General features: G+C 33.2%; 4 protein-coding genes across 9 annotated transcripts; 3 read left to right on the forward strand and 1 right to left on the reverse strand.

The window, feature by feature from the left end:
* Window positions 1-1,101: 1,101 nt before the first annotated feature.
* Window positions 1,102-24,884, reverse strand: LOC141387739 (transcription factor grauzone-like). 6 transcript variants are annotated; one of them, XM_073957843.1, is made up of 7 exons: window positions 24,674-24,804; window positions 23,921-24,605; window positions 3,787-3,849; window positions 3,573-3,677; window positions 2,611-3,506; window positions 2,156-2,528; window positions 1,102-1,308 (listed from the first exon to the last, which is right to left on the reverse strand). In XM_073957843.1, exons 2-7 carry the CDS (start codon window positions 23,930-23,932, stop codon window positions 1,141-1,143), a joined length of 1,617 nt encoding a protein of 538 aa, XP_073813944.1. In that variant the 5' UTR covers window positions 23,933-24,605; window positions 24,674-24,804; the 3' UTR covers window positions 1,102-1,140. The 6 variants fall into 6 exon arrangements, with proteins under 6 accessions (XP_073813944.1, XP_073813948.1, XP_073813946.1 ...); XM_073957847.1 differs by lacking the exon at window positions 3,787-3,849; XM_073957845.1 differs by lacking the exon at window positions 3,787-3,849 and having other exon boundaries at window positions 3,573-3,696.
* On the forward strand, window positions 3,806-6,888 carry LOC141387740 (transcription factor grauzone-like). The gene is made up of 5 exons (XM_073957850.1): window positions 3,806-4,056; window positions 4,125-4,876; window positions 5,646-5,855; window positions 5,942-6,314; window positions 6,388-6,888. Exons 1-5 carry the CDS (start codon window positions 3,946-3,948, stop codon window positions 6,535-6,537), a joined length of 1,596 nt encoding a protein of 531 aa, XP_073813951.1. The 5' UTR covers window positions 3,806-3,945; the 3' UTR covers window positions 6,538-6,888.
* Window positions 12,613-15,024, forward strand: grau (grauzone). Its single transcript, XM_073957471.1, has 5 exons — window positions 12,613-12,856; window positions 13,078-13,943; window positions 14,001-14,210; window positions 14,289-14,664; window positions 14,733-15,024. The coding sequence occupies exons 1-5, from the start codon at window positions 12,746-12,748 to the stop codon at window positions 14,919-14,921; spliced, it is 1,752 nt and encodes a 583-aa protein (XP_073813572.1). The 5' UTR covers window positions 12,613-12,745; the 3' UTR covers window positions 14,922-15,024.
* Window positions 17,286-19,614, forward strand: LOC141387736 (transcription factor grauzone-like). Its single transcript, XM_073957841.1, has 5 exons — window positions 17,286-17,541; window positions 17,610-18,499; window positions 18,605-18,814; window positions 18,877-19,252; window positions 19,328-19,614. Exons 1-5 carry the CDS (start codon window positions 17,431-17,433, stop codon window positions 19,505-19,507), a joined length of 1,767 nt encoding a protein of 588 aa, XP_073813942.1. The 5' UTR covers window positions 17,286-17,430; the 3' UTR covers window positions 19,508-19,614.
* Window positions 24,885-26,432: the final 1,548 nt, after the last annotated feature.

Genomic DNA, 26,432 nt, shown 5'->3' on the forward strand with positions numbered 1-26,432 from the left:
AATTTGAAACGTCAAAAGAATTTTTTGTAAATTGAATTCGTCACAAAAAACATACGCCAAATTACAAATTTATTGTTTAATACTGAAAATGTTAGCACATTATGCTACTAGTGCTAACTAAAGAGCAAATAAAGAATTATTTTATGGCAGTTTGCCCATCTAACATAAATAAACGAATTATTTTAGCGTTTAGATATTATAAATATTAAGGCCTGCGTACATAAGCTGCCTTGCCTGCTTACCTTGCTTACTACTGATAAAAGAATAAAAAAGAAAAGGGCAACCCACTTCGAAATTTCCTCGACCTTCTTTATTCTTTTATTTTTATTATGTCAAAAATGAAGCAGGAAAGCAAGGCAATTAAGGCCTGCGTACATAAGCCGCTCTGCCTGATTGCCTTGCTTTCCTGCTTCATTTCTGACGTAATAAAAATAATAGAATAAAGACGAAATTTTGAACTGGGTTGCCATCAGTTGGAAATTGGGTCGGCCTTCTTTGTTCTTTTATTTTTTATTGAAGCAGCAAAGCAAGGCAATCAGGCAAAGCAGCTTATGTACGCAGGCCTTCAGGCAGAGCAGCTTATGTACGCAGACCTTTAGTCTTGTTTGATTAAAATCGGAAAAGCTAAATTTGTTTTGATGTACAAAACAAATTTAGCTTTTCCGCTTTCTTTACAAATTTTTACATTTTAAATTTTTAGTGTAGCAATTCACCGATGCATCTACCTTGTTTCTTGTGCAAGCTTGCAACTTTTTGTATTTTCTAGCAACATGTTGCCAAAAACAGAGTTGTATACGAGGATTTATCCCAGATTTAAAATAAATCCACTCAATAGGAGGATTTATTTTTGTATGGGAAATCTGGTAGATTTTGGGTGGATTTAGCAAATAAAACCTGATAATGTGCTAAATCCGGCTAATGAAGTCATATCTAAATGGGCTATAATCCAGTTAAGTGTAACTGTGGTATTCGGGGTGCTTTAAACTATCTGTTATTTTACATATGTGTTGTCACTTTGCCTATAGATTTTGTATATAAAAAGTGACAACCCACATCTAAAAACATATCGTGTATAGTACCCATTAATAAAGCCTGTGTAAATACATTCGTTAATCATCATTATAATAAGATGAATTTTTATTAAGATGCATTTTGCTTAGAGCCTATTATTTTTGATTGTTTCCATTTTTCCCATTCCTTTGGATGTATTTTCTTTTTATGCGCATACATATTAGCTTTAGAATTAAACTTTCTACAACAAAATAGACAACCATAAAGGGGTTCTCCAGTATGTACAGCCAAATGTTCCTATAAGAAAAAGATAAATATTAGTCCATAGGGCATTAGGCAATTTTCCTTCCGGCAATTGTCAGTTTGATGGAGAGAGGGGTGAGGAATATGGTAAGGTAACCCTTTGCCTCTCAACACCCTTTCTCACCGACAAACTGACAGCCTGTTTCACTATGTCGAACGAAAATGAAAACGAAAGAAAAACAACTAAACTCGTGTATGATTTTTAAATTTTGTTGTTGTTTTTAAACAAACACAAAGTCAATATTGCCATGAAAGTTTAGGTGTTTTTCGTTCGCAATCATTTTCTTTCGACATAGTGAAGCAGGCCCTGACAATTGACGCAAGTAAAATTGCCTAATATACACCCAAACAATATGTATATTAGGGTGAACCAAAACAACAATTTTTTTTTTGTATTTCCTAACACCATTTTTTTCCATTTTATCCAAAAACCTTATGTATGAAATTTTATGGCGATCGGTTAACGTTACCCCGTGCCAACCTATCGATCTTTGTTTCCATAGTAATTTGTATGGGTCAAAGGCACATTTTCACCAAAATCATCTAAATGCTACAATTATGGTCCGATCGATGAAAAAAACTTTACCAGTTCATTATTGTGGCTAAAAAAACTATTTTTACAAAAAATTTGAAAATCGCATCGTATTTTGAAACAAAGATAGCTAGGTTGGCACGGGTTAAAGTTAACCGTTTGCCATCAATTTTCATACATGAGGTTTTAGATCAAATGAAAAAGGGGGGGGGGGGGGGGGGGGGGGGGGGGGGTAGGAAATCCGAAAAAAAATGTTATTGTTTGGGCTCGCCTTAACGTATATGTTTTAAAAATCTCAAAGCAAAATACCTTTAGCGATTGCTGACTTTTGAAACTCTTTTGACATTCTTCACACGTATACACCTGTGTACTGTGCGTAGCTTTTATGTGACATGTTAAGGAATGTTTATTTTTACACATTCGTCCACATTCTGGACACTTATGTGGTGTGTTATCATGAAATCTTCTCAAATGTTGTCTCAAATTATCCTTATCCTTTAACCAACTTTCACAGCCTTCAAGCGGACATTTAAGTCTTGGTCCACTCGACTCAGAATGTGATCGTACATGCTTTTCAAAGGCTTGTTTATCGTGTATTTTCTTGGCGCATATATGGCATATATTTGTTGCTTTATAGTGGCGATTTTTTATGTGAAGATTCAATATGTATTCGTTGGCGAATCTAAAATGAAAGAATAAGTAGAGTATTTAATTTTTAATCACTTTGAATCTGTTCAAAACATTGCTAATATTTCATTACTTACGCTCTCTTCGGTTTACATATTTCACAGTAATGTGACCTTTCTTCAATCGGTACATGTTTTGCTCTGTGATGTTCCAATAAATGTTTGCGGGCAAATTTTCTCGGACACTGATCACATTGATAAGGCAAATTTGACTCTTCTTCATGGTGACGCCGATAGTGATCCTTAAGTGCTGTTTTATTCATGTACGTTTTATCGCACTCATTACACTTGAAATAGTTGGGATCTTCATGATAATAGGCATGTTGTAAAATATCAGAGGGACAGTCTAATTTTCGATCACAGCATATGATGTGCGCCTTTGTGCCGGTATGTTTTTCCTTATAATGATTATTTAGACTGGGAAAGTCTTCGCCAATATACTGGCATATTTGACAAAGCATGTGTATGTGTTTCTTAATAAGTTCATTGTTCTCCTCAAGCATGATGTACGATTTACGTTTAGTTGGAACTTTTTTGGATTTCTTACGGTACGGGCGCTTTTTCTTTTCTGATTTTGATGCGTCACTTTTAAGATCTGTTGAAAGCTTTGCTAAAGGTTTGGAATCTTCACTGTCATCTGATTCAAAAGATGGGTCTTCATGTTTCGCCTTTTCTTTAGTTTTAGTTCCATTATTGTCCGTTTCATTATTATCCTCTGTTGTTATGTTTATAAAAGGATCATCAGCATGCACATCATCTGTCTCGTTATAATAATCATTGCTATTTTGAGTGGATCCCTCAAAGTGTTCCTCTTTAATATTGAGGCTTTCATCGTCCGAAAGATCTCCTTGCATTTTTATTTCCAAAGATTCCAGTTGTTCATGTGCTGCAGTGACATTTTGATAAAAGTCATGGAAATCGCTTAATTTGTTCCAACAATCTACACATATTTCACTGTTATCCATGCTATCAGGCTAATAATAATTTAATAAACAAATTTTATTTTTATGGATTGGATAAATTAATTTGTATTTATGTACCTTAAAGCTTAAATGTTTCTCTATCATATCCGCAATATTGAAATCCAAAACGTCTTTTCCAAAAATTGGTAGCGTTTCTTTATTGCCCAGTAAACAAACGTAGCACTGCATTTTCCATAAATAACTTATTATAAGTTTATTGAGATTAAAAAGATTTAGAAAATAGTCAATGAATGAATAGGATTGTTTATTCGTTGGGCTTGTATATGTTTACATTATTGAACAGCTGATTTGAGTGGGACCTAAAAAAATGCCGTATTTGTATGCATTTATGCATCTGTCAAATGTATTTTTGTTTATTAGAAACATAGGAAAATAATTAGAAAATTAAAATAATTACAATAAAAACACTTCCGTTTAACTGTAATAAAACATGTTATGCTGTGTATGTGTTTCCCAAGTTCGAGAAGCAGTGGACATTTTTGGAGATATTGGAACACAATTGAACATAGCCCATATAATAGATAAACATCTTTGGTTTAAGGTATTGTGAATCTCTTCCAGAAGCTAATTATTTCGGATTAACAAATTCTGTTGTTTCTTCTCCCTAAGCCCGAACCCAGCGATAGAATATGTTCCAAATGTTGGAATAGCATAAAAGATTTTCATGAATTTTATGAGAATGCTGAAAAAGCCCATACCGAATTTTTTACATTACAAAGAACACAGACTTTCGATATCAAAGAGGAACAATCGACCACGGAATCAATACCAATTAAGGAAGAATTTATAGATACGATAAGTGAAGCCAAACCCGAACAAGCTGAAGTTGAAATCGAAACAAATATTGGCACGAAAACCCAAGAAGGACAATTGGAAAAAAATCCTTTAGAAGATGACGAAGATGATGGTCAAAATGATGATGATTCACAACATGGAAGCTTGAATGATTTAGATGATGATTATGTTGCTTCCGCTTTATCTTCATCGTTCTCAAGTTCCGCAGAGGAAGAAGAATTACCAGCCGAAAATATTGTCACTAAAGAAAAGAAATCTCCAGTGAAAAGGAGAAAGAAAAGGCTAAACAAAGACGAGAAAACGCCAAAGAAAGATGAAGGAAACATACCGCGAAAGAAACGTAAAAGATTGGACCCAAAACTAACCGAAGAAATGATACAAAAACACATTTCAATGATCTGTAATTTATGTAATTTTGATTGCAAAACTTTTATGGAGGTTGGAAAGCACTTCCGAGAATTTCATCCGAAGATAAAGCCATACATAATGTGTTGTAATAAGCGATTTACAAGACGTCATTATATAGCACAACATGCCCTGCAACATGAGGATCCAAATTGTTTCCGGTACGTAAAAATATATAACTATTAATTAAAATAGTAATAATCTTTTTTTAACAGGTCATTTGAAATTCTAGAAAATTAAAAACTACTTTATCAGTTTCCAGTAGATTCAGTATGTCGGTAAATTGTTGTATGTCTGGTATGAATGTGGGTTTATTGGACTGTTTTATAAGCAATTTTGAAATTCGCATTGTGCGAATGGAGGTCCCATTTCATTGAACTAAATATATAACCGCGCTGCTACTGTCTATGGAAGACTTCAAGCGGTCTCCTTATGTCAACATATACCTCAAGAGGTCTTCTTCTGTTTATTGAAAACATCAAGACCTCTTCTTCTGTCTGAGGATGAACTGGAGAGATCTTCTTCAGGTATTTTTCTCTCTAAAGGTCTTCTATTCTATAGAAGACCTTACGAGATCTTCTTTTGTCTAAAGAAGACTTCACAAGGCCTCCGCTTGCCTATAGAAGACCTCAAGAGGTTTTCTTTTGCCTATAGAGGACCTCAAGAGGTTTTCTTGTGTCTATAGAAAGAAGATCTATGAGGTCTTTCTCGAGTTTTGGTTTTTCATTACTTTGCAACATTTTTTTCCTTTGGATACATAGATTTTACCCTAGGTTTTCTTTTCTGATCAATTCTACGTCTAACGAACTCATTGAGTGCATTGCATCTACCATCAACTTGGTTTATTGTAATATAATTTGGTCACAAACGAATCAATGAGGCTTTTATTTACTATACATTTCTATCTCCCATTTCTTTTTCCTTATTTAGATGTGAAGAGTGTAACAAATCTTTCAAAACAACATACAACCTGCACACCCACAATCTTTCCTTTCATCAAAATGAAAAGGATGGTGTACATGCCTGTGAATTTTGCCCACAAAAATTTCCACGACGAAAACTTTTGGAATTTCACAAGCCAACGCATATACCCAAGGAACAATGGTCATTCTTTTGCATGAAATGTCCAACACCAAGACCGTATGTATTCTCTCATGGTACAATTATTGTACCAAGGCATTCTCTCAACAAATTTTGTACATTACTAACTTTGTTTTGCTTTTCAGATTTGCCAGTGAATATCTCCTGAAGACCCACGAAAGTGTTCATAAAAGAGAAACAAATATATGTCATGTCTGCGCTAAAGAAATCAAAGATAAATATCTTTTTGAAAAACATGTACGCCTGCATTTTGAAGATAGTGGACCTCGTGTAAAATGTCCATATCCAGATTGTGAAAGTTGGCTAAAGGATGAATATAATTTAAAAGATCATTTAAGACGTCACAATAGTGAGGGCATAATCTACAAATGTCCGGAATGTGATAAGGTCTGCAAGAATCGCAAGGCCTTGTCACAACACAAACGCAACAATCATTCCAATAGGCAATACAAATGTTCACAGTGTGAGAAAATTTTCAAAAAGGCAATAACATTGAAGGTTGGTTCCATTAAGATTTTCGACAAAGGCTTTTTTTGATAAATGCAACTGTGTATATTTTGTATCCTTTTAGGAACATATGGCTCATCACACCGGAGAAAGTCTTTACAAATGTCCCTTCTGTCCGAGAACATTTAATTCGAACGCCAATATGTATTCGCACAAAAAGAAACAGCATTCCATGATGAATGCAAAGAGTAAAAGTGAAAATGTAATTTCTTGATTTTAAAAAAGTTTTTTTAAGGTAAAAATAAGTCTATTCGATAACTTTGCAAGTAAAAAGTATTTGCAAGTTCTTGCAAGTACTTGCAACTACTTCTCATTTCTGTTTTATTGAGCAAGTTTGATATTTTGTAAAAGTTTGTACAAATTTGTATAAAACTTTGGGTTATCGGACATACCTAATAACGTATTAGTTTTCAAATCACTGCAAAGTACATACAGGACTGCTGTATTTTATTTTGGTATTTATTTCAAGTATTAAGTAAGATTATTTATTACAATATAATAAATTTAAGATTAAAGCATCACTATAAGTTATCAATGAAAATAAAATTTAAAAATACGTATGTTATTTCATCGTTGTAAATCCCGGTTCACACTAGAGTAGTTTCATGAAATGCCATTTTCTGTGCAAGGTACTGTGTACCAATCATGGCACAATTACCCAGGTAGTGGCATCGTAAAATTTTGAATATGTTATGTCAAAACTTTCTTTGTGTTGTTGGTGAAATTACAACAAAAATAATTTTTTTATAAAGGGATTTGACTTTTCATATTCGATCAGCTGGTGTGAGACCACTACCTGGTAGTTCTGCCATGGTACCAATTATAAACACGAGACGTTGTCAACAAAAAGTTAAATGCATTTAGTCTGTGTTTAGACACACAAATTTCTCGGGAAAGTAAATTGAGTTTTTTTTTTGGGAGAGAGCGGAGAGGAAAGAGCTCCTCAATACTCTTTCCTACCCCCTATTGCCTAAAAACTGAATTTACTTTCCCGAGAAATTTGTGTGTCTAAACACGGACTTATGAACACACGACATTAGCTTCGTTCCAGTACTTTTTTAATGGTAAAAAGCGCAAAAGAGAAAACTGTCAAAAATGAGTTCAACGCACACATTTTTCCAAAATGTACGGGAACGGAAAAATGGCAGAAACGTCAAAAAATCTGGAACAAATGTCAAAGTCGGCGTATCAGCTAATCAGAAGGCGGCAAACATGCTGCACATTTTTGCTCGCACAAATTTATGGTGTAAAAAGTTTCTAAAGAGAAACCTATTCAGCGTCATTTTTGTTCAAAGAGAGGTGAACATTTTGCAACTTTTTTGGTGTACGGGAACGCATTTCGGGTAAAAATGTGTTAAATGTGTAAACACTTTTTAGTTCTGGAACGAAGCTATTGTAAAATCTTGTGCAGTTTTGCGTTTATGAAGTTAATAGTACGTTTATATATAACCGGATTTAACAAACCCACTGGGTTTTAAATGCCAATTCCATTACATATACGTCAAACAAATCCTGATAATGAAGGTTAACCCCCCAAAAAAGCTCTAAGAGGTAGTTTACACTATCTATCAATGTCATATGTCACGAAATAAAAACATTCCATATTTACCCACGGAGGCAATGTGGAGACGTAGTTTTTTACATTTTTGCTGGTATGGACCCACAGAGTAAATGGCGTAAGGAAAATCTCCAATATTACACATATTAGCGAATATATAACGATGGAAAATTTCATGTCATATGACATTTACATATAGTGTAAACTACCCCTAATATAAACACCATATAACAAAACATATGGCCTGTTCCCGTACTTTATAAAGTGGTAAAAGTCGTAAACGATTTTCATATAAATTTTGTTTACGGCAACGCAAAATGTGTAAAAGTGGTAAAAATTGTAAAAACTTTTTAGTTCTGGAACAGAGCTATAAACGACGTTTGCATTAGAGTTTTTTCGTCGGATTAACCTTCTTTATGAGGATTTATTTGACGTATTAAACGGCGTTTGCATTAGAGTTTTTTGTCGGGTTAACTTTCTTAATGAGGATTTATTTTACGTTTGCGCTATAGAATTGTCATTTGAAAACCAGTGGGTTTATTAAATCCAGATCTAAAAATGAGTTCAGACGAGCCATTAATGTCGTATTAGCAGTCACTCATTTTATGCATACGACATTTGGTTTGTTCCAAGATCTATTTACCTGGTCACGTAAGAAGCACAACAACTACTTTATTTTGGACGAAAATTCTTCAATATGTCAAAATGTTTGTTTACGTTTTCATACACTTTATTCACAATAACGAAAAATTCGACAGAATGAAACGAATCAGCTGGTCGTTTTACGCCACCTTATAATTTCATCATGGTCACTTCTTTTATTCATTCGACATTCTCTATTGCTACGTTTATATTTACGAAATCCACTCGATTTCAACTGTCAAATTCATTGCTTAAACGTCAAATGAAATTCAATTGATTTCAGATGAGTTTTCATTTGACGTATTCGCAAAGGAACTGACAGTTGAAATCGAGTGGATTTCGTAAATGTAAACAAAGCATATGATTGTCAAAATTTGGGTCATCCATACAACTTTCGATTTGTGCGTTCACATCAGCAAATATTAGGTGTGTTCGTTTACTCAACAATTCGTACAAATTTGTACAAGTCCAGTGACTTCTTGTAATCGACTAAGGTTTTTGCATTGTACTGTAGAGTAAACGAACAACATCCAATAACAATTTGTACAAATTTTGAGTAAACAAACACACATATTATTTTCTTATGACATAACCTACAAATGCAAATAACAGCTGTTTTTTTTTTTTTTGTCAATAGTCGTGTCTTTTTACTTTTTCAGTAATAATTATTCAGTAACTTGTTTTCAGAGAGTAAGAGGGATTTTACTCTTTGATACGAAAATAGAGAAAAAAGTAAAAAGACAGCATTAAGTAAACTTTAGCAAGATAGCAGTTGATGACCGAAACAAAAACATTGGCGCCAATGCATGAAAGAACAACTAACTCCAAAGCTATGAAAAAGTTCTTCAATTTTAAGCGAAATAAATAAAAAATAATGAATATATTTATAAAATAATCAATAAATATAGCTGATTTGTAATATTTATAGTATTTTTCCACAAGAATAAGATAAACATTGAGCAGCTGACCATTTGCAGATAATTAAAAAACAGCTGATCGAACTTGATAAATGTTGCTGGGAAAAATTCTTTCAGCAACTTTTAGCAATAGGTGTGTCTTTTTACGTGATAATTTGTAATAATTATTACGAAATGTTACTAAATGCTGTCTTTTTACACAAAAGTTCAGTAAAAGAGAGCGAAGTGAGAGAAAAATGTTGACAGTTGTTTGCTGAGAAATTGCTAAAAGTTGCTGACAGAATTTTTCACAGCAACATTTAGCAAGTTCGATCAGCTGTTTTTTAATCATCTGCTAATGGTCGGCTGCTCAATTTTCATTCATTTTCATTTTTTTCATTTTTATTTACTTAATAATGCAAAAGCTGAAGGCAGCCAAATAATTACATTACAGTAAGCTCTACTTTAATTCAATGGATCATACAACATGATTTCAAGCAATTAATATTAAATGTAAACTTAACAATTTAAGACCAAGAATTTGGTTCCCCAATGTATAAAAAATCCAAACTGAGGAAAAAAAAAATGTATATATGTATATTACTGTTAAATAAGCATACAAAATATATAAATCAACTAAGAGAACTACTATACTTGTTGCCACCATCGTGGATAACTTATCAGACCTGATTTAAAACAAAAGCAGTATATTTTTGTTTAAATACATGTACCGTGTACGAAAATGTGCGTAATAATGGAGGAAGCTGGTTCCAAATACGTGCAACTCTAATAATATACGATCGCTCAAATATCGAAGAGGTAAATCGAGGTATAATTAGCTGTGTATGTCGCGTTGAATGCGAAAAGTGAAACTTTGTAAGCAATAAATCGGGGCAATTAGTACAAATCATCTTGTAAAACGTTATCATTAAACGTTGACTAACGTAACTGTCAAACGGTACTCCCAAAAACATTAGAGAGTAGCTCGTGACATGGTCACGGCGCTTCAATTTATAAACAAAGCGCAAAACCATGTTGTAAAGCTTCTCAATCCTCTTCAAATTCCCTTGGTTAGTGCCAGAAATAACCTCAATGCAGTAGCTAAGCCGAGACATCAACAAAGCAAAAGCAAGTCGCTTACGAACAGACAGTGGCAAATACATATTATTGCAGTATAACCTACGCAATGTGGACATAACAACAGAATGAAGATATGTGATGTGACTACTAAACGTTAGCCTATCATCAATTATGCATCCCAAACATTTCATCTTTTCTACAAATACTATATTTAAGCCATTCAAATAAATACGAATGGAAGAACTAATATTTCTCCTGGGTTTAAATAATATTGCCTTAGATTTCTGAACATTAACCGAAAAGTTGTTAGAGTTAAGCCAACGATTTATAATTTCTAAGGAACAATTAACATCAGTTTCTAAATCTGTAATCAAACAATTTCTAAAGAATAAATGCATGTCGTCTGCATACAAAAATGGGAAACAATCTCGACTACTTATACAGTTAACGATATCATTGATATATAGTATAAAGAGAAGCGGGCCCAAGACGGATCCCTGCGGAACACCACTATTGATAATGCGTTGGCTTGAGGAAGAACCACTAAGGCTAACAAACTGCGAACGGTCTGAAAGATATGAATAAATCAATCTGCATGACGAGCTATCAAAGGAAAAGTTATTCTTTAGCTTTTCAATCAATAATACATGGTCAACTTTATCAAAAGCTTTAGACAAATCAAGAGCTACAAGCACACCAAAATTTCCAACGTCGATATTCTCTCTAATAGTATCCGTAAGATGAAGAAGATGCGTTACGGTACTGTGACCACGACGAAACCCAAATTGAAATTTATTTAACAACTTTTTATCTTCTATATAATCAATGATCTGATTTTTCATAAGATGCTCGGCTACTTTAGACAAAGCGGGAAGTATACTTATGGGTCGCAAATTTTCCATACATAATGACTCTTTACATTTAGGTATTGGAACCACACGGGCAATTTTCCAACATGAGGGGAAGCAAGAAGTTGTAAGAATTGAGTTGAAAAACTTTAGGAAATAAACAGACAAATAAGGAAAAATGATCTTCAGGAATTTGATCGGAATACCGTCCGAATTTTATCTTGTTTTTATGGAAAAATACTATAAATATTACGATTCAGGTTTATTTATTGATTATTTTATTAATATATTCATTATTTTTTATTTATTTTGCTTAAAATTGAAGAACTTCTTCATTGCTTTGGAGTTATTTTTTCGTTCATGCATTGGCGCCAATGTTTTTATTTTGGTCATCAACTGTTATCTTGCTAAAGTTTGCTAAATGCTGTCTTTTTACTTTTTTCTCTATTTTCGTATCAAAGAAAAGAGCAAAATCTCTCTTAGTCCCAAGTTACATTAGGCGAGTTTACTTGCGGCAATTGTCAGTTTGTAGGTGAGAGAGGGTGCTGAGAGGCAAAGGGTTACCATATGCCTCACCTCTCTCTCCTACAAAATGACAATTGCCGCAAGTAAACTCGCCCAATGTAAATTGGGACTATCTCTCTGAAAAGAAGTTACTGAATAATTATTACTGAAAAAGTAAAAAGACACAACTAATTTCTCAGCGAACAACTGTCAAACTTGTTCTCTCACTTCGCTCTCTTTTACTGAACTTTTGTGTAAAAAGACAGCATTTAGTAACATTTCGTAATAATTATTACAAATTATCACGTAAAAAGACACACCTAATGTTTACATGTCTTGTTGAGTTGCAAATTTTGCTCTGTTCCAGAACTAAAAAGTTTTTACAATTTTTACCACTTTTACACATTTTGCGTTCCCGTACACAAAATTTATATGAAAATCGTTTACGACTTTTACAACTTTTACGACTTTTACCACTTTATAAAGTACGGGAACAGGCCATTTATGTACATAAATGCTCTGTTCCAGAACCTGCAAGAAGCTACTATTTTTTACTACGATAGCATTTTTTCCTTTATGTTATCGGAAAAAATAGTAAAAATTAGTAGATTCTTGCAGTTCTGAAACAGACCAATTTTTTTTGTCGGGACGCCTACGTCACACAGGCATGTTTTGGGTTTTTGACAATCAATGCATGAACTCAACTGTTCTGTCATGTGTAAACGCAGGGTTAAGTTATAACTTGACAATCAGCTGGTGTCGAATTACAAAAAGAAGAAGAAAACATATGTTTTGACGATTGTTGACATTTTAGAATATAGAAATCTTTTCCTCTGGGTAGTAATTTGTTTAAAAAATTATTTAATAAAACAACTAGCAAGTAAGCTATTTAAAATGTTATGTTGTGTATGTTTGCTGGAAAATCCCACAACAGTGGGCATATACGAAGAGAATGGACGAAAACTAAATATGCCACAAATCATCCAACAACATCTTTGGTTTAAGGTAACATCTATGGTGTGCATCCATGGCAATACAAAAGGTGTGTTCGTTTACTCAATAATTTGCACAAATTTGTACAAGTCCAGTAACTTCTTTTAAACGACTAAGGTCTTTTGCATTGTACTGTAGAGTAAACGAACAACATCCAGTAACAATTTGTACAAACTTTAAGTAAACGAACACACTGAAAGTATCTAAGATTTCCATTTCTATTCTCAATATAGCCCGTCCCAAATGATGAATTGAGATCACACATCTGCTTAGTATGCTGGGAAAGAATCAATGACTTCCATGAATTTTATCAACAAGCCGAAAGAATCCATGCAGAATATCAGTTGAGCAAGAAAAACAGACTTAATATTAAACAGGAGGAAACTGCAACAGGCACAAACCCCATTAAACAGGAACACGATGAAAAAGATGATGTATACAGTGGTATTTTGCAATTAGAAATAGAGATTGGTGAACCAGCAAAGAGCCAAGAGTTGGACGAAAAACCGGAAAAGAATCCTTTGGAAGATTTGCAAAAAGATTTAGAAACAGAAATTGATGGTAATTTAGAGGATGATGATGTGAAAGTTTTGGACATTTGGAAAAGTAATCCCTTAGAAGATGATGAATTTAATGCTGCTGGTACGGATAGTGAATCGGATAATGGATCTCAATCAGATGATTACGAACAATCGGAATATAGCAATGAAGAAGAATCGACATCTCCAGAAGAAGAGGAGGAAGGGGTGGACGAAGATGTTGCCAACAAGGCGGATAGTAACAAGGAAAAGAAAAAAACTGAAAGAAGAAAACGCAAATCAAAACAAACTACAAAACAACAAACTGATGATGTTAAGAAAAAACGTAAAGTGCAATATAAATTCGACCATCAACATACCGAAGAGATGATCCAGAAGCATATTCCAATGGGATGTAATTTGTGCGTTTATGTTGGAAAGACGTTTGCTGACATTGTAGGGCATTTTAAGGAGTTTCATCAAAAGATTCGTCCGTATATTATGTGTTGTGATAAAAAGTTCACCAAGAGATTCTATGTGGCACAGCATGCTCTCAAGCATGAGGACCCAAATTGTTTTAAGTAAGTTCAAGCAGCACAAAATATTTTTAATAGAAAAAAATGTTTTTTTTTTTTTAGGTGCAATGAGTGCAATAAATCCTTCACCACCACATGCGGGTTGAGAACGCATAACTTAAATTACCATGCACCTGAAGAGGAACGTACTTTCGCATGTGACTTGTGTCCCAAAAAGTTTGCCAGACAAAATCTATTGGAATTACATAAGCCTTCACATATACCTCGGGAACAATGGGAATTCTTTTGCGATAAATGTCCAACGAGAAAAGCGTAAGTTTCCAATAATAGCAACAAATGAAATAAATCAATGGTAAAACTTATGTATGTATTATGTTTTCTTATTCACAGCTTTGCCAGTTTATATTTATTAAATGTCCACACAAGTATGCAGCATAAAAGAGCCAAACATATTTGTCATGTGTGTGCCAAAGAGATACGTGATAAACATTCGTTTGAAAAACATGTACGATTACATTTTGAACAGAGTGGGCCTCGTGTACCATGTCCATATCCAGATTGTGATAGTTGGCTAAAAGATGAGGACAATTTAAAACAACATTTAAAACGTCACAATCCAGAGGGTATCATCTACAAGTGTCCAGAATGTGATAAAGTTGTTAAAAATCGTAGAGCTTTAACAAATCACAAACGTTATAGTCATTCCAATGCCACATTTCAGTGTGAGCAATGTGACAAAACGTTTAAAAAAGCTATATCTCTAAGGGTTTGTATATTGTAAACAAAATGAAATCTATGCATATTTATGTAAATGTATGCTTTTACTTGTAATAGGAACACATGACGCAACATACTGGTGAAACACTGTACAAATGCCCATTTTGTCCCAGAACCTTTAATTCTAATGCCAATATGCATGCTCATAAGAAGCGCGCCCATCCTGTTGAATGGGAAGAATGGCGCAGAAATAAAACTGGTAGCGCCCAAGTTCTGATAAAACATCAAAACTTAAGTTCTTTGTAAATACGCAAAAGTTATAATAAAAAATATGTTTTTTGTATAAATTATGTTTAACTCGAAGATAGTAATAATTAACTGATTTTAATAAAATATTTTTTATTTTGAATGTTGAAGTTTACTTGCGGCAACTCTCAGTTTGTAGGAGAGACACGTTTGAAAACAAAACTTGCGAAAAGGATTGCTTGTATAAACGCAAGAGGCAAGTTAAAAAGATAACCAGAAAAATGGCCGCTAGGAAAATCGCCTATTGTAAATCGGGACTTAGTATAACAAATGGAGGTATTACAAATAGTTAAAATCAGTTGCAATACAAATTGTTTATTACAACATCAGAATTCATAGTATTGTGATGAAGGAAGCATATTTGATTAATATATAAATTCACTGGGTCTCAAATGTCAATTCCATTGTGTATACTTCAAATACATAAATCCCCATAAAGAAAATTAACCAGAAAAAGGCTCCAATGCAAACTGCGTTGAAGAATTAATAGTTTTTTGTATTTAAAAAATAAGTCGCGCTTTTATGATTATCTCTTTTAATTTAAACTTTTTCACCACCTCTCTGTTATATATAGACTGACTTCCTTGTGTTGTTTAAACTTCGTCAAAATATTTCAGCTGCACACTCATGCATTGTTCCTCGAAAATGCAACTAAATACATCAGAAATAAAAAATATGATACATGTTCGCTTTTTACCTGCTTTAAAAATTCATATTTTTGACGTTTTGAAATACATAGATTCGCAGTTGTTAAGTACTACGGCGTTAAGAAACATAATACCTCACACATTTGCAGTCATTTGCCAAGCAACTGACGATAGGGAAGTCAGCCATACTCTCCTTCTATCTTTCTTTCCCGTCTCTCTCTCCCTTCCTTTGGTTTAATAAACAATTAGTAATTTTGAAGTTTTAAGAATTCAGGAAAAATCCATGCTGCCATATTTTTCTACTTAAATCTAACTCTTCTTCTACCGTGGTTATATTTACATAAGTATGTCCATATTTATAATTGTTCCACAAACATCCCATAAGAGACAAGGGAGACTTCTCTCATATCAATCAGTGCACTCCGATTCATATTTGGTCAATGATATGGGACCTACAGTTTATCGCCGAGTCCGAACGGCGTTTCTTAAGAAACCACTTGTAGGAAGTTTTTCATGGCTTAAATACTCAGGAAATGTAGCCAACATTAGTGAGGGGTATTTTGCCACCGTTGATAAGTGTTTTGATGTTGCCTAGATGGGGAATCGAACCCACGACCTTATGTGTGCAAGGCGGGTGTGCATACCATTGCACTACGTTGGCACCCGTGGCACCATATTTACATTAGGCAATTTTCCTTGCGGCAATTGTCAGTGTGAGGGTGAGAGAGGTTGTTGAGAGGCAAACGGTTACCATATGCCTCACCTCTCTCTCCTTCAAACTGACAATTGCCGCAAGGAAAATTGCCTAATATAAATATGGACTATGACTATGTTTACATTTACGAAATCCACTCGATTTCATCTGTCAATTCCTTTGTGTATACATCAAATGAAAACTCATCTGAAATCGATTGGATTTCATTTGACGTTTGAGCAATGGAATTGACAGTTTAAGTCGAGTGGATTTCGTAAATGTAAACATAGTATATGTGTGATAACTAGAGGTGTGTCTTTTTACGGTCCACACTAGCGTGAATTTCATTAAAAAATTTCATGAAATTAGGTGTTCTTAAATCGAATTCCTCACTACAGCAATTTTATGATTTTACTCTACTATGGAAGTCGATCTAGATAGGCATAATTTCATGCAAATATTTCAATGAAATCACTCTAGTGTGGATCGGGACTAAATGCTGTCTTTTTACACAAAAGTTCAGTAACAGAGAGCGAAGTGAGAGAACAATTTTGACAGTCGTTTGCTGAGAAATTGCTAAAAGTTACTGAAAGAATTTTTCCCAGCAACATTTAGCAAGTTCGATCAGCTGTTATTTTAATCATCTGCTAATGGTCAGCTGATCAATGTTTATCTTGTTTTTGTGAAAAAATGCTATAAATATTACAATTCAGCTATATTTATTGATTATTTTATTAATATATTAATTATTTTTTATTTATTTTGCTTAAAATTGAAGAACTTTTTCATTGCTTTGGAGTTCGTTTTTCTTTCATGCATAGGCGCCAATGTTTTTGTTTTGGTCATCAACTGCTATCTTGCTAAAGTTTACTTAATGCTGTCTTTTTACTTTTTTCTCTATTTTCGTATCAAAGAGTAAAATCCCTCTTACTCTCTGAAAACAAGTTACTGAATAATTGTTACTGAAAAAGTGCAAAGACACAACTTAGATGTGTGGCTATGTTACTTTACTAAAATAGTTGTCACGAATGCACACTTTTTAAAATGGTTGTACTTGGAAACTCTGATGTTTTGTTTTCGTTTTCAATGGACGTGAACATTTAATTTGTTTATATACTTAAGATTATTGAAATCATTTATTTTAGTTTAGTTGCAAAAAATTTCCAAGATGTTATGCTGTGTATGTCTGCTGGAGAATACCCAAACAATGGGAATTTATAAAGAAGATGGAGTTAAATTAAAAATTGGTGAAACCATTCAAAAACATCTATGGTTTAAGGTAAGTGATCTTTTGATTCTCACTTTATCATGGAAAAATAATATCAATAATATCTACCACCATTGTAGCCAGAAAAAAGCGATGCCCTGAGATCTCATATTTGTTTTGTATGTTGGGAAACGTTACTAGATTTTCATGTATTCTATGAGCAGGCCAAAAGGATTCATGAAGAATTTAAAGCAATCAAGGAGGAGGAGGAAATGCCAATAAGTCCAAATGGGACCAAACATGAAAACCATGAGTTATATGAAAATTTATTGGAAATTAATATAGAAATTGGAGAAAGTATGAAATCAATGTCTACAGATGGAAATGATGCAACGCCAGTCGAAAATCCTTTGGAAAATGTAAAAAAGGATTTGGATATATTGAAAATGAATATAGACAAAAGCATGAATTCAATGTGTACAGATAGTAATGATAAAACAACCTGCGGTAATCCTTTGGAAGATTCTCAAAAGGATGTGGACAATAAAACTATTAACAAAGATGAGCAAAATGATATACACACATTCAACACTAATATCCTAAATGATACCAAAGATATAGATATTTATTCGGATAATGAATATTTTGATGATTTTCAACCTTCAGATGAAGAAATCAGTTATGATGATGGATCCCAGTCATCTGAAGAGGAAAGTCCGACAAAAGTGCCGAAAATAGATGTTAAGCCCAGAAATTGTGAGCCAAAAATTAAAACAACTAAATCACCTAAGAACCGAAAAGCTGTATATAAGATTAATGATAAACATGCCGATGAAATGATATTGAAATATATTCCTATGGCTTGTAATTTATGTGTGTTTATTGGTAAAACATTTCCCGACATTGTTGAACACTTTAAGGTGTCTCATCCAAGAACACGTCCATATGTTACATGTTGTGATAAACAGTTCACCAAGCGGAGCCTACTGGCACAACATGCTCTCAAGCATGAGGACCCAAATTGTTTTAAGTAAGTTCAAACAAAATTGTATAGGTACAATTATTTAAAAAAAAATATCTGATGATCGTTTAGTTTTAAAAACATTAAATACCTATAAAAATATGATTTCATTAGGTGCAATGAGTGCAATAAATCCTTTGCAACAACATGCGCGTTGAGAGTGCATAATTTGAATTACCATGCACCTGAAGAGGAACGTACTTTCGCATGTGACTTGTGTCCCAAAAAGTTTGCCAGACAAAATCTACTGGAATTACATAAACCTTCACATATACCTCGGGAACAGTGGCAATTCTTTTGTGATGAATGTCCAAAGCGAAAATCGTAAGTTTCCAATAATATCAAATATGAAATAAACAGTAATATGTATGTTCTCTCATTTACAGGTTTGCCAGTTTATATTTATTAAAAGTGCACACAAGTATGCAACATAAAAGGGCTAAACAGATTTGTCATGTGTGTGCCAAGGAGATACTGGGCAAAAATGCGTTTGAAAAACATGTACGAACACATTTTGAACAGAGTGGTCCTCGTGTAAAATGCCCATATCCAGATTGTGATAGTTGGCTAAAAGATAAAGACATTTTAAGACAACATTTGAAACGTCACAATCCAGAGGGTATGATCTACAAATGTCCTGAATGTGGTAAAGTGGTTAAAAATCGTATTGCTTTAGCAAGTCACAAACGTTACAGTCATTCAAATGAAACATTTCAATGTGAGCAATGTGACAAGACATTTAAAAAAGCTATATCTCTAAGGGTTGGTATAGCATTTTGTAAAGAACCGAGTTAAATATTTAAATTTATCGAAATTTATGTTTTTTTTTTTATATAGGAACACATGGCTCAACATACTGGTGAAACATTGTACCAATGTCCATTTTGTCCCAGAACATTTAATTCTAATGCCAATATGCATTCTCATAAGAAGAATGCCCATCCCATTGAATGGGAAATATGTCGCAGAAATAAACTTCTAATTAAACAACAAAACTTAAACTTAAGTTCTTTGTAAATTTTTTATTTTGTAAAAAGTTATTATAAAAATATTTTTTTATTTACTTGAAAATATTGACTTAAATAAATGAATTCTTCGTTTTAATGTTAAGAGAAATTAGAAAACTGAGTGTAACATTTAAAATATTCAAACCATATGCAAACTCTTGTTTCATATTACATTTTTGGATTTGTGGTCAAAAAGGGATAAAGAGAATTCCTTCAATCCGAATTGTTAACGTTCATAAAAGATCATTTTTCTTCATCGTGATAACATGTCTGTCTGCGTACTCGATAATTTGTAGTAATATGCCTGTCCGTATACTCGATAATTTGTAATAATTATTACAAATGTTTCGAGTTTTTAAAGTGGTATAAAGGAAAAGTTGCTGAAAAAAGTGTTTCAGAAACATTTAGTAAGTACGAGTACAAACCAAATGTTGCAGCTTTGACAGTTGTATAAAGAAAAAGTTGCTGAAAAAATCTTTCAGCAACATTTAGTAGGTAAACAGACACCCCTAATTGGCGGAGCTCCTTCACTGCCGCTCTCCCAAAACCGGTGAATGTTTCGTATGAAAGTTTTAACGTGTGGCTTTAGAGTTACACACTAAAACTTTTGACAGCAAATGAACACTACATTTGGGACACCTTCTTAAATTCGCCTTGTAAACGAAGCCTAATACAACAACAAATATAACCTAAACCGCACGATATCGCCTTAAAGCAGCTATATTCATAGGTGTGTTCGTTTGCTCTTTGCACAAATTTTTACAAGTCCAGTAATTTCTTGTCTTTTGCATTGTACTGCAGAGTAAACGAACAACATCCAGTAACAATTTGTACAAATTATAAGTAAACGAAAACACATTATAGGCCAATTTTCCTTTGTGCAACTGTTAATTTAGGAAACATTTGTAATAATTATTACAAATTATCGAGTACGCAGACAGGCATTCACCTTAATTTTGACCCTATAACCACAGTTTTCATGTGAAACACTATACCAAAAAGCTTGCTTCGTCTATGGATATCCCAAATGCCTAAATAATCTAATCTAAAAAATGAGTTCAGTCAGGTGAAAGGTACTACCTAGGGGCTATGTCAAAGTGTCGATCTATCTTTACAATTTTTGGTCAAAAAGTGTTATAACTACAGGGAACCTCAAAAATCTAATTACGGTTAGTTCCATCAAACAATGTAGCTAAGACCCTCAAAATACCGAAAATCGTAAGGTAGCGTTATATGGGAGCTATTCCAAAACATGGACCTATGTTGACGATTTTTAGTGAAGAAGTTTCGTGAGCACAGAGAACCTCACATTTCAAATTACAGCTAGTTCGGTTAAAAATTGAAGCTAAAACACTCAAAATACCTAAAATCGGGAGGTAACTTTATATGGAGACTACACCTTTTTTTATTTTATTTATTTGCTTTGCAATTGAAGCTAATTTTGAGCCCATTTTATATAATTACAAAGAATCCACCTAAATATCATAGCTACTCTAAAAACAATTTCATATATATAATTCATCTTAAATCTAGAAATTGGAGATCTAATTATTTTGGTTACAGTTATATTCTTTAATTTTTTATAAAATTCTTCATTACGTCATAGCTACTCCATACTTAATTGTAATTCGAGAATTCAATTTGTAATTCGTAACATTTCATATGTAATTCGAGAATTCCATTTGTAATTCGAATTATTCCATTTGTAATACGAATTATTCCATTTGTAATTCGAATTATTCCATTTGAAATTTGAATTATTCCATTTGTAATTCGAATTACTCCATTTGTAATTTGAATTATTCCATTTAAAATTCGAATTATTCCATTTGTAATTCGCATTATTTCATTTGTAATTCGAATTATTCCATTTGTAATTTGAATTATTCCATTTAAAATTAGAATTATTACATTTGTAATTCGCATTATTCCATTTGTAATTCGAATTATTCCATTTGTAATTTGAATAATTTTAAGTGTAATTTCGAGTAATTCTGTAATACTACACAATTTTCACATGTAATTCGAATCATTTCTGTTGTAATTCGAAACAATTCACTTTTCACAATTTCATTTGGAATTCGAATTATTTCATTTGTAATTTGAGAATTCCATTTGATTTTCGAATTATTTCATTTGTAATTTGAATTATTTTATTTGTAATTCGAATTTTTCCATTTTCCCAATATCGATTTTCACACTGCGATCTTGCAAATTATGAACACAGTTGTGTGATTTTTTGTTATATGCGCAACTTTAGAGAACATGTTTTGGCAGAACAAGTTCTCTGCGTCATTTGCCTGACCATATATCAATCTATAGGTAGCATATATTGATCGACTTTGCTCTGGACTGCATTTACATCGATGTTCATGTATGATGCATTAATCAACCTTATGTCAATTTAAGATAAAGTTTGCAATATGAGATTCCTTGCTTTCTTATTTCAAAAACAAAAGTTTGAAGCAGCTTTTCATTTTTCATTAAATTTTTAGCGACCCCAAACATTTTTGTAACAAATATCCTTCCTTGTTGCATTAGAATTAAACATAAATTGAATTTTCATTAATGATTTTCAAAATTATGTAACGAAATCTAAAAATTTTTATTTTTGAAATTTGTTTACAAACACAATTGACACTAGTATTACATACAAAAACAAATTTCTATGTGGTTGATGTTACGTTTGTTGTACAACAACACCTGATTTTACGTGTAAAATAATTTACCATGGTTTGTGCCAATAGCCGGTCTTCTCACTGGAATTTAAGACTTGAATGGCTACGATATTTTTTAGAATTTTGAAGGCATATAACTGGAGACGTATTGACTTTCCATAAATAAAATATATGTTGTTGGCTTTTGGACATAGAGACCTATCTGTGGTAAAAATTTCAAAAAAATCGGGAGGTCGTATTTAAATCTTTCTTATGGCCTATAATATTCCGAATCCCAAACTTCCTAAAATATGGGCTCCGAAATGTCTCAATATTGAAGGGCACTCCTTCCTACACCTCTAGCACTAAAGTGTTTAGTAGTCTTTCTTTCAACACTATAATTTTCTTCTCCACACTTTTCATGACATTGGCCACGCCAAAGATGCATTCTTGCAAAAAAAGGATTATGTTTTTTATTATAGCATGTGCTGATTCGAACTATCAGTGGAATAATTAGACTCAGTGTCTAATTACACCGCAAACTTCCAAAATTAGGAATGTGTGCAACATCCTGTTTTTATATCTGCCAATGGTTGTGTTTATCTATTTATTTAAATGCTTTTTAACTGTTTATTTGTAAAAATGACACAGTTTGTGTTGGAAACATTAGGTGTGTCTTTTTACTTACTAAATGTTGCTGAAACATTTTTTCAGCAACTTTTCCTTTATACAACTGTCAAAATCTGCAACATTAGTAGTATTTATTACTACCCAGCAAAATTTATTTGAAGTTGTTCCTTGTGAAGTAGTGATTGAATAGTTTTTTTGAAGCAGTCCACGCAGAGTCATGAAAAATGCAGTCCGTTCTTCACATTTTGACAATGTCCGATTTGAATCCATTTCATAAATTTTTCACATTATAGAAATTTCAAAATTTTGCAAAAGAAAAACTTAAAAAGGCAAAGAACATAATTTGTTTCTTGTTAATTATAATAACAGCAATATGTTTGCATCCATTAAAAGTAATTTGTATACAAAAAATAATAAAAGTGATTTCGAACTACATCTTTGTTTGTAGCCAAAGAAGTAGTTGAATCATATGTTGTTGTGATTCATTCACTACAAAGAACTAATGCAAAATGTGTGCTTAAGAAGTAAATTAGACAGTATCCTCACTGCACCATGCCCTTGTAAATATCATGACTTCTTTCACATAAAAAGATGTAGTCCGGAATCACTTGCACTCATGATTTAACTACTTCTTTGGCTACAAACATTTTGCTGGGTAATTATCACGTAAAAAGACACAGCTATTTACATATGAATATACCTTTAATCTCCAAATGAAGCCCCTATTTCATAATTAACACAGTATTTCAAAACATAATTTATGTGCTTCCAATACTTCAGGATAATTAAACATCATTTTATCCATGGCACAATTACTCAGGTAGAGCAATCGTATAATTTTGAATATGTTATGTCAAAACTTTCTTTATGTTGTTGGGGAAATTACAACAAAAATATTTATTTTTATAAAGGGATTTGACTTTTCATATTCGATCAGCTGGTGTGATACCACTACCTGGTAGTTCTGCCATGATTTTAACCAAAATTCGAATGCTTTGAAAGTTTCACCTACTTAAGGTTTAATTTTTTGCTAATCGGTTTTCTAATAACAAGAGCCTGGTTTCAGGACAACGTATCCAATTAGATTTCTACACTAAAGTATAATTTGTTATTTATCAAATTTGTTTCCAACTCACCTTAATATGCATATGAAAGTTTCCCGTTGAACGAACACTCTCTCTGTATACATGATCCGGTGGGCAATGGCAACATCAACATTTCAGTTACATTTTCACCATCTTGGGTTCGAATTTGATATATATAGCTCTCCATTCAGTGAATATGAACATGCCGAAAGTGTTGCTGCTGTTGTTTTGCTGTGGGGGTTTATTGGAATCTTCCACTGATGCTATGTTGGAATATGCTTGGTGATTGAGCATTAAGATATTGTTCGATGATGATGATGATGAAGAAGAAGAATTGTGACCTATAGCTGTTAACGGAGGTAACTCAACAGTAGATTGCTGGTTTTGTCCATCACTATTTGAATTTATGTGAAATGATTGTTGCTGTTGTTGTGGTATATAAATTTTCTTCTGTTGTTCCTGGTTTTTGTTATCCTTCATTATTCCTCCAATACCACCACAGCTATCAATATTTGGAGCCATGGATGATGAGGAAGATGTTGTAGCCACCATCAGTTGAGATTGTTGCTGCACTACTTCAGCCGATTTTAATAGTTCCGAGATCATTGTTGTATCGTTGGAGGTATCTTCCGATTCAATATTATCCATTTAAAGGTATTTGCTTGATTTGCGCGAAAAAACACCAACTCCACTCTTCAATGAACAGCGCAAGTGTATCATCTGAAGTGAAATAAATCTGAAGATGTGATTTTATTTGTTGCCATGCTCCGTTCGTTCGACAACAAAAAATATCACTCATACAACCTTTGGCGCTTTTGTTGTTATTGCTATTGGATTTCGTATTTTTTATATCCATCTTATTGGGAGAATAATTTGTTGTTTTCAAATTCTCCAGCCAGCCATCTCAACGATTTGATTTTACTCACACAACAACAACAAGACAAACATTGCAATCCATGGCACAATTACCAGGTATATGCATCAGCGAACAACTACAACAAAAAGCAGTTCGGTACTGTGAAATGTCAGAAATGTTTTCCAAAAATAAAGCGATTCACACAATTTTTTCAACAAAATTTTGTTAGGCAGATACTAATAAACGCATTATTACAAAAATCCAACAAAAATTCAAAATTTTTCGTTTAAATTTTTGTTTTTTAATTTTGTGTTTTCACTTACAACAACTTTTTTGACAGCTCGCAGTACATCAGCTGAGCTGATGCGGGTACCTGTATGATTGTGCCATGTTGCAATCCAATAGGCACGAATTCAGAACCGTTAAAATGCAATAAATAAAAAAACAATAAGGGTACTCACGTTTAATATCAGTTATTTTTGGATACTAGGGCTGAGGACACACATTGCATCTTTTGATGCATGCATCACCATTTTCTTACCTGTAGGGTTGCATTTTTCGCAATATGTATTGTAAAAAGCGTAGTTTTTGTGATAAACATGGTTGTTGAATACATGTGGGTATAAATTGTTTAACCAAAGGGCCATAAAGGACTCGGCACACACGGTCCGTCGTGTGTCACGTCACGCGTTATAAACAACAACCATATGAAAAATATGTAAGTGGTGCCAAGTTTGTTCTTGAAGTTTTCATGTGGTTTGTTGTAACGCGACGCTCAACGCCGAGACCTTAAAGGCCCCGGCACACACGTCGCGTTGAGCGTCACGTTATAACAACCACATGAAAACTTCAAAAACAAACTTGGCATCACTCACACATTCTTCATGTGGTTGTTGTTTATACCGCGTGACACAACGGACCGTATGTATTTGGCCCATTAAGCCCTAAACACATCAAACGTTTGCGTGAAATTTTGTGCCATCTCTGGACGTAAATAAAATACAAAGTGCTGCCAAGTTTCAATTTTTCTTAATCTTCTACCAGTAATGACACAAAACTTCACGCAAACGTTGGATGTGTTTCAAGAACAACGTTGGCATCACTTATGGGTACTTTACACGATATGTTATTTTACATATGTGTTGTCATTTTGCATATTGCTTTTGTATATAAAAAGTGACAACCCATATGTAAAAACATATCGTGTAAAGTGCCCTTTACACATTTTTCATGTGGCATGGCAAAAATATTAATGGGTCGATTCCGTATTGCGACACGAGTCGTGTCGCGTTGCCAGTCGGCTGATTATGTTAAACTGAAGTACCTGATGGTATGGCCATGTAATGCTTGGTTTACATTTACGAAATCCACTCCATTTCAACTGTCAAATCCATAGGTTAAACGTTAAATGAAATCCAATGGATTTCAGATGAGCTATGGAATTGACAGTTGAAATCGAGTGGATTTCGTAAATGTAAACTAAGGCCATGTTTATATTATAGCCTTTTGCAGGGTTAACCTTCTTTTTGAGGATTTATTTGAAATATAAGCAATGGAATTGACATTTAAAACCCAGTGGGTTTGTTAAATCCGGTTATATATAAACGTACTATTATAGTACGTTTATATATAACCGGATTTAACAAACCCACTGGGTTTCAAATGTCAATTTTTTTTGCGTATACGTTAAATAAATCCTCATTAAGA

The sequence above is a fragment of the Musca autumnalis genome, unplaced genomic scaffold, assembly GCF_047663935.1.
Source record: "Musca autumnalis isolate F117 unplaced genomic scaffold, ASM4766393v1 scaffold_5, whole genome shotgun sequence".
NCBI classification, from domain to species: domain Eukaryota; kingdom Metazoa; phylum Arthropoda; class Insecta; order Diptera; family Muscidae; genus Musca; species Musca autumnalis.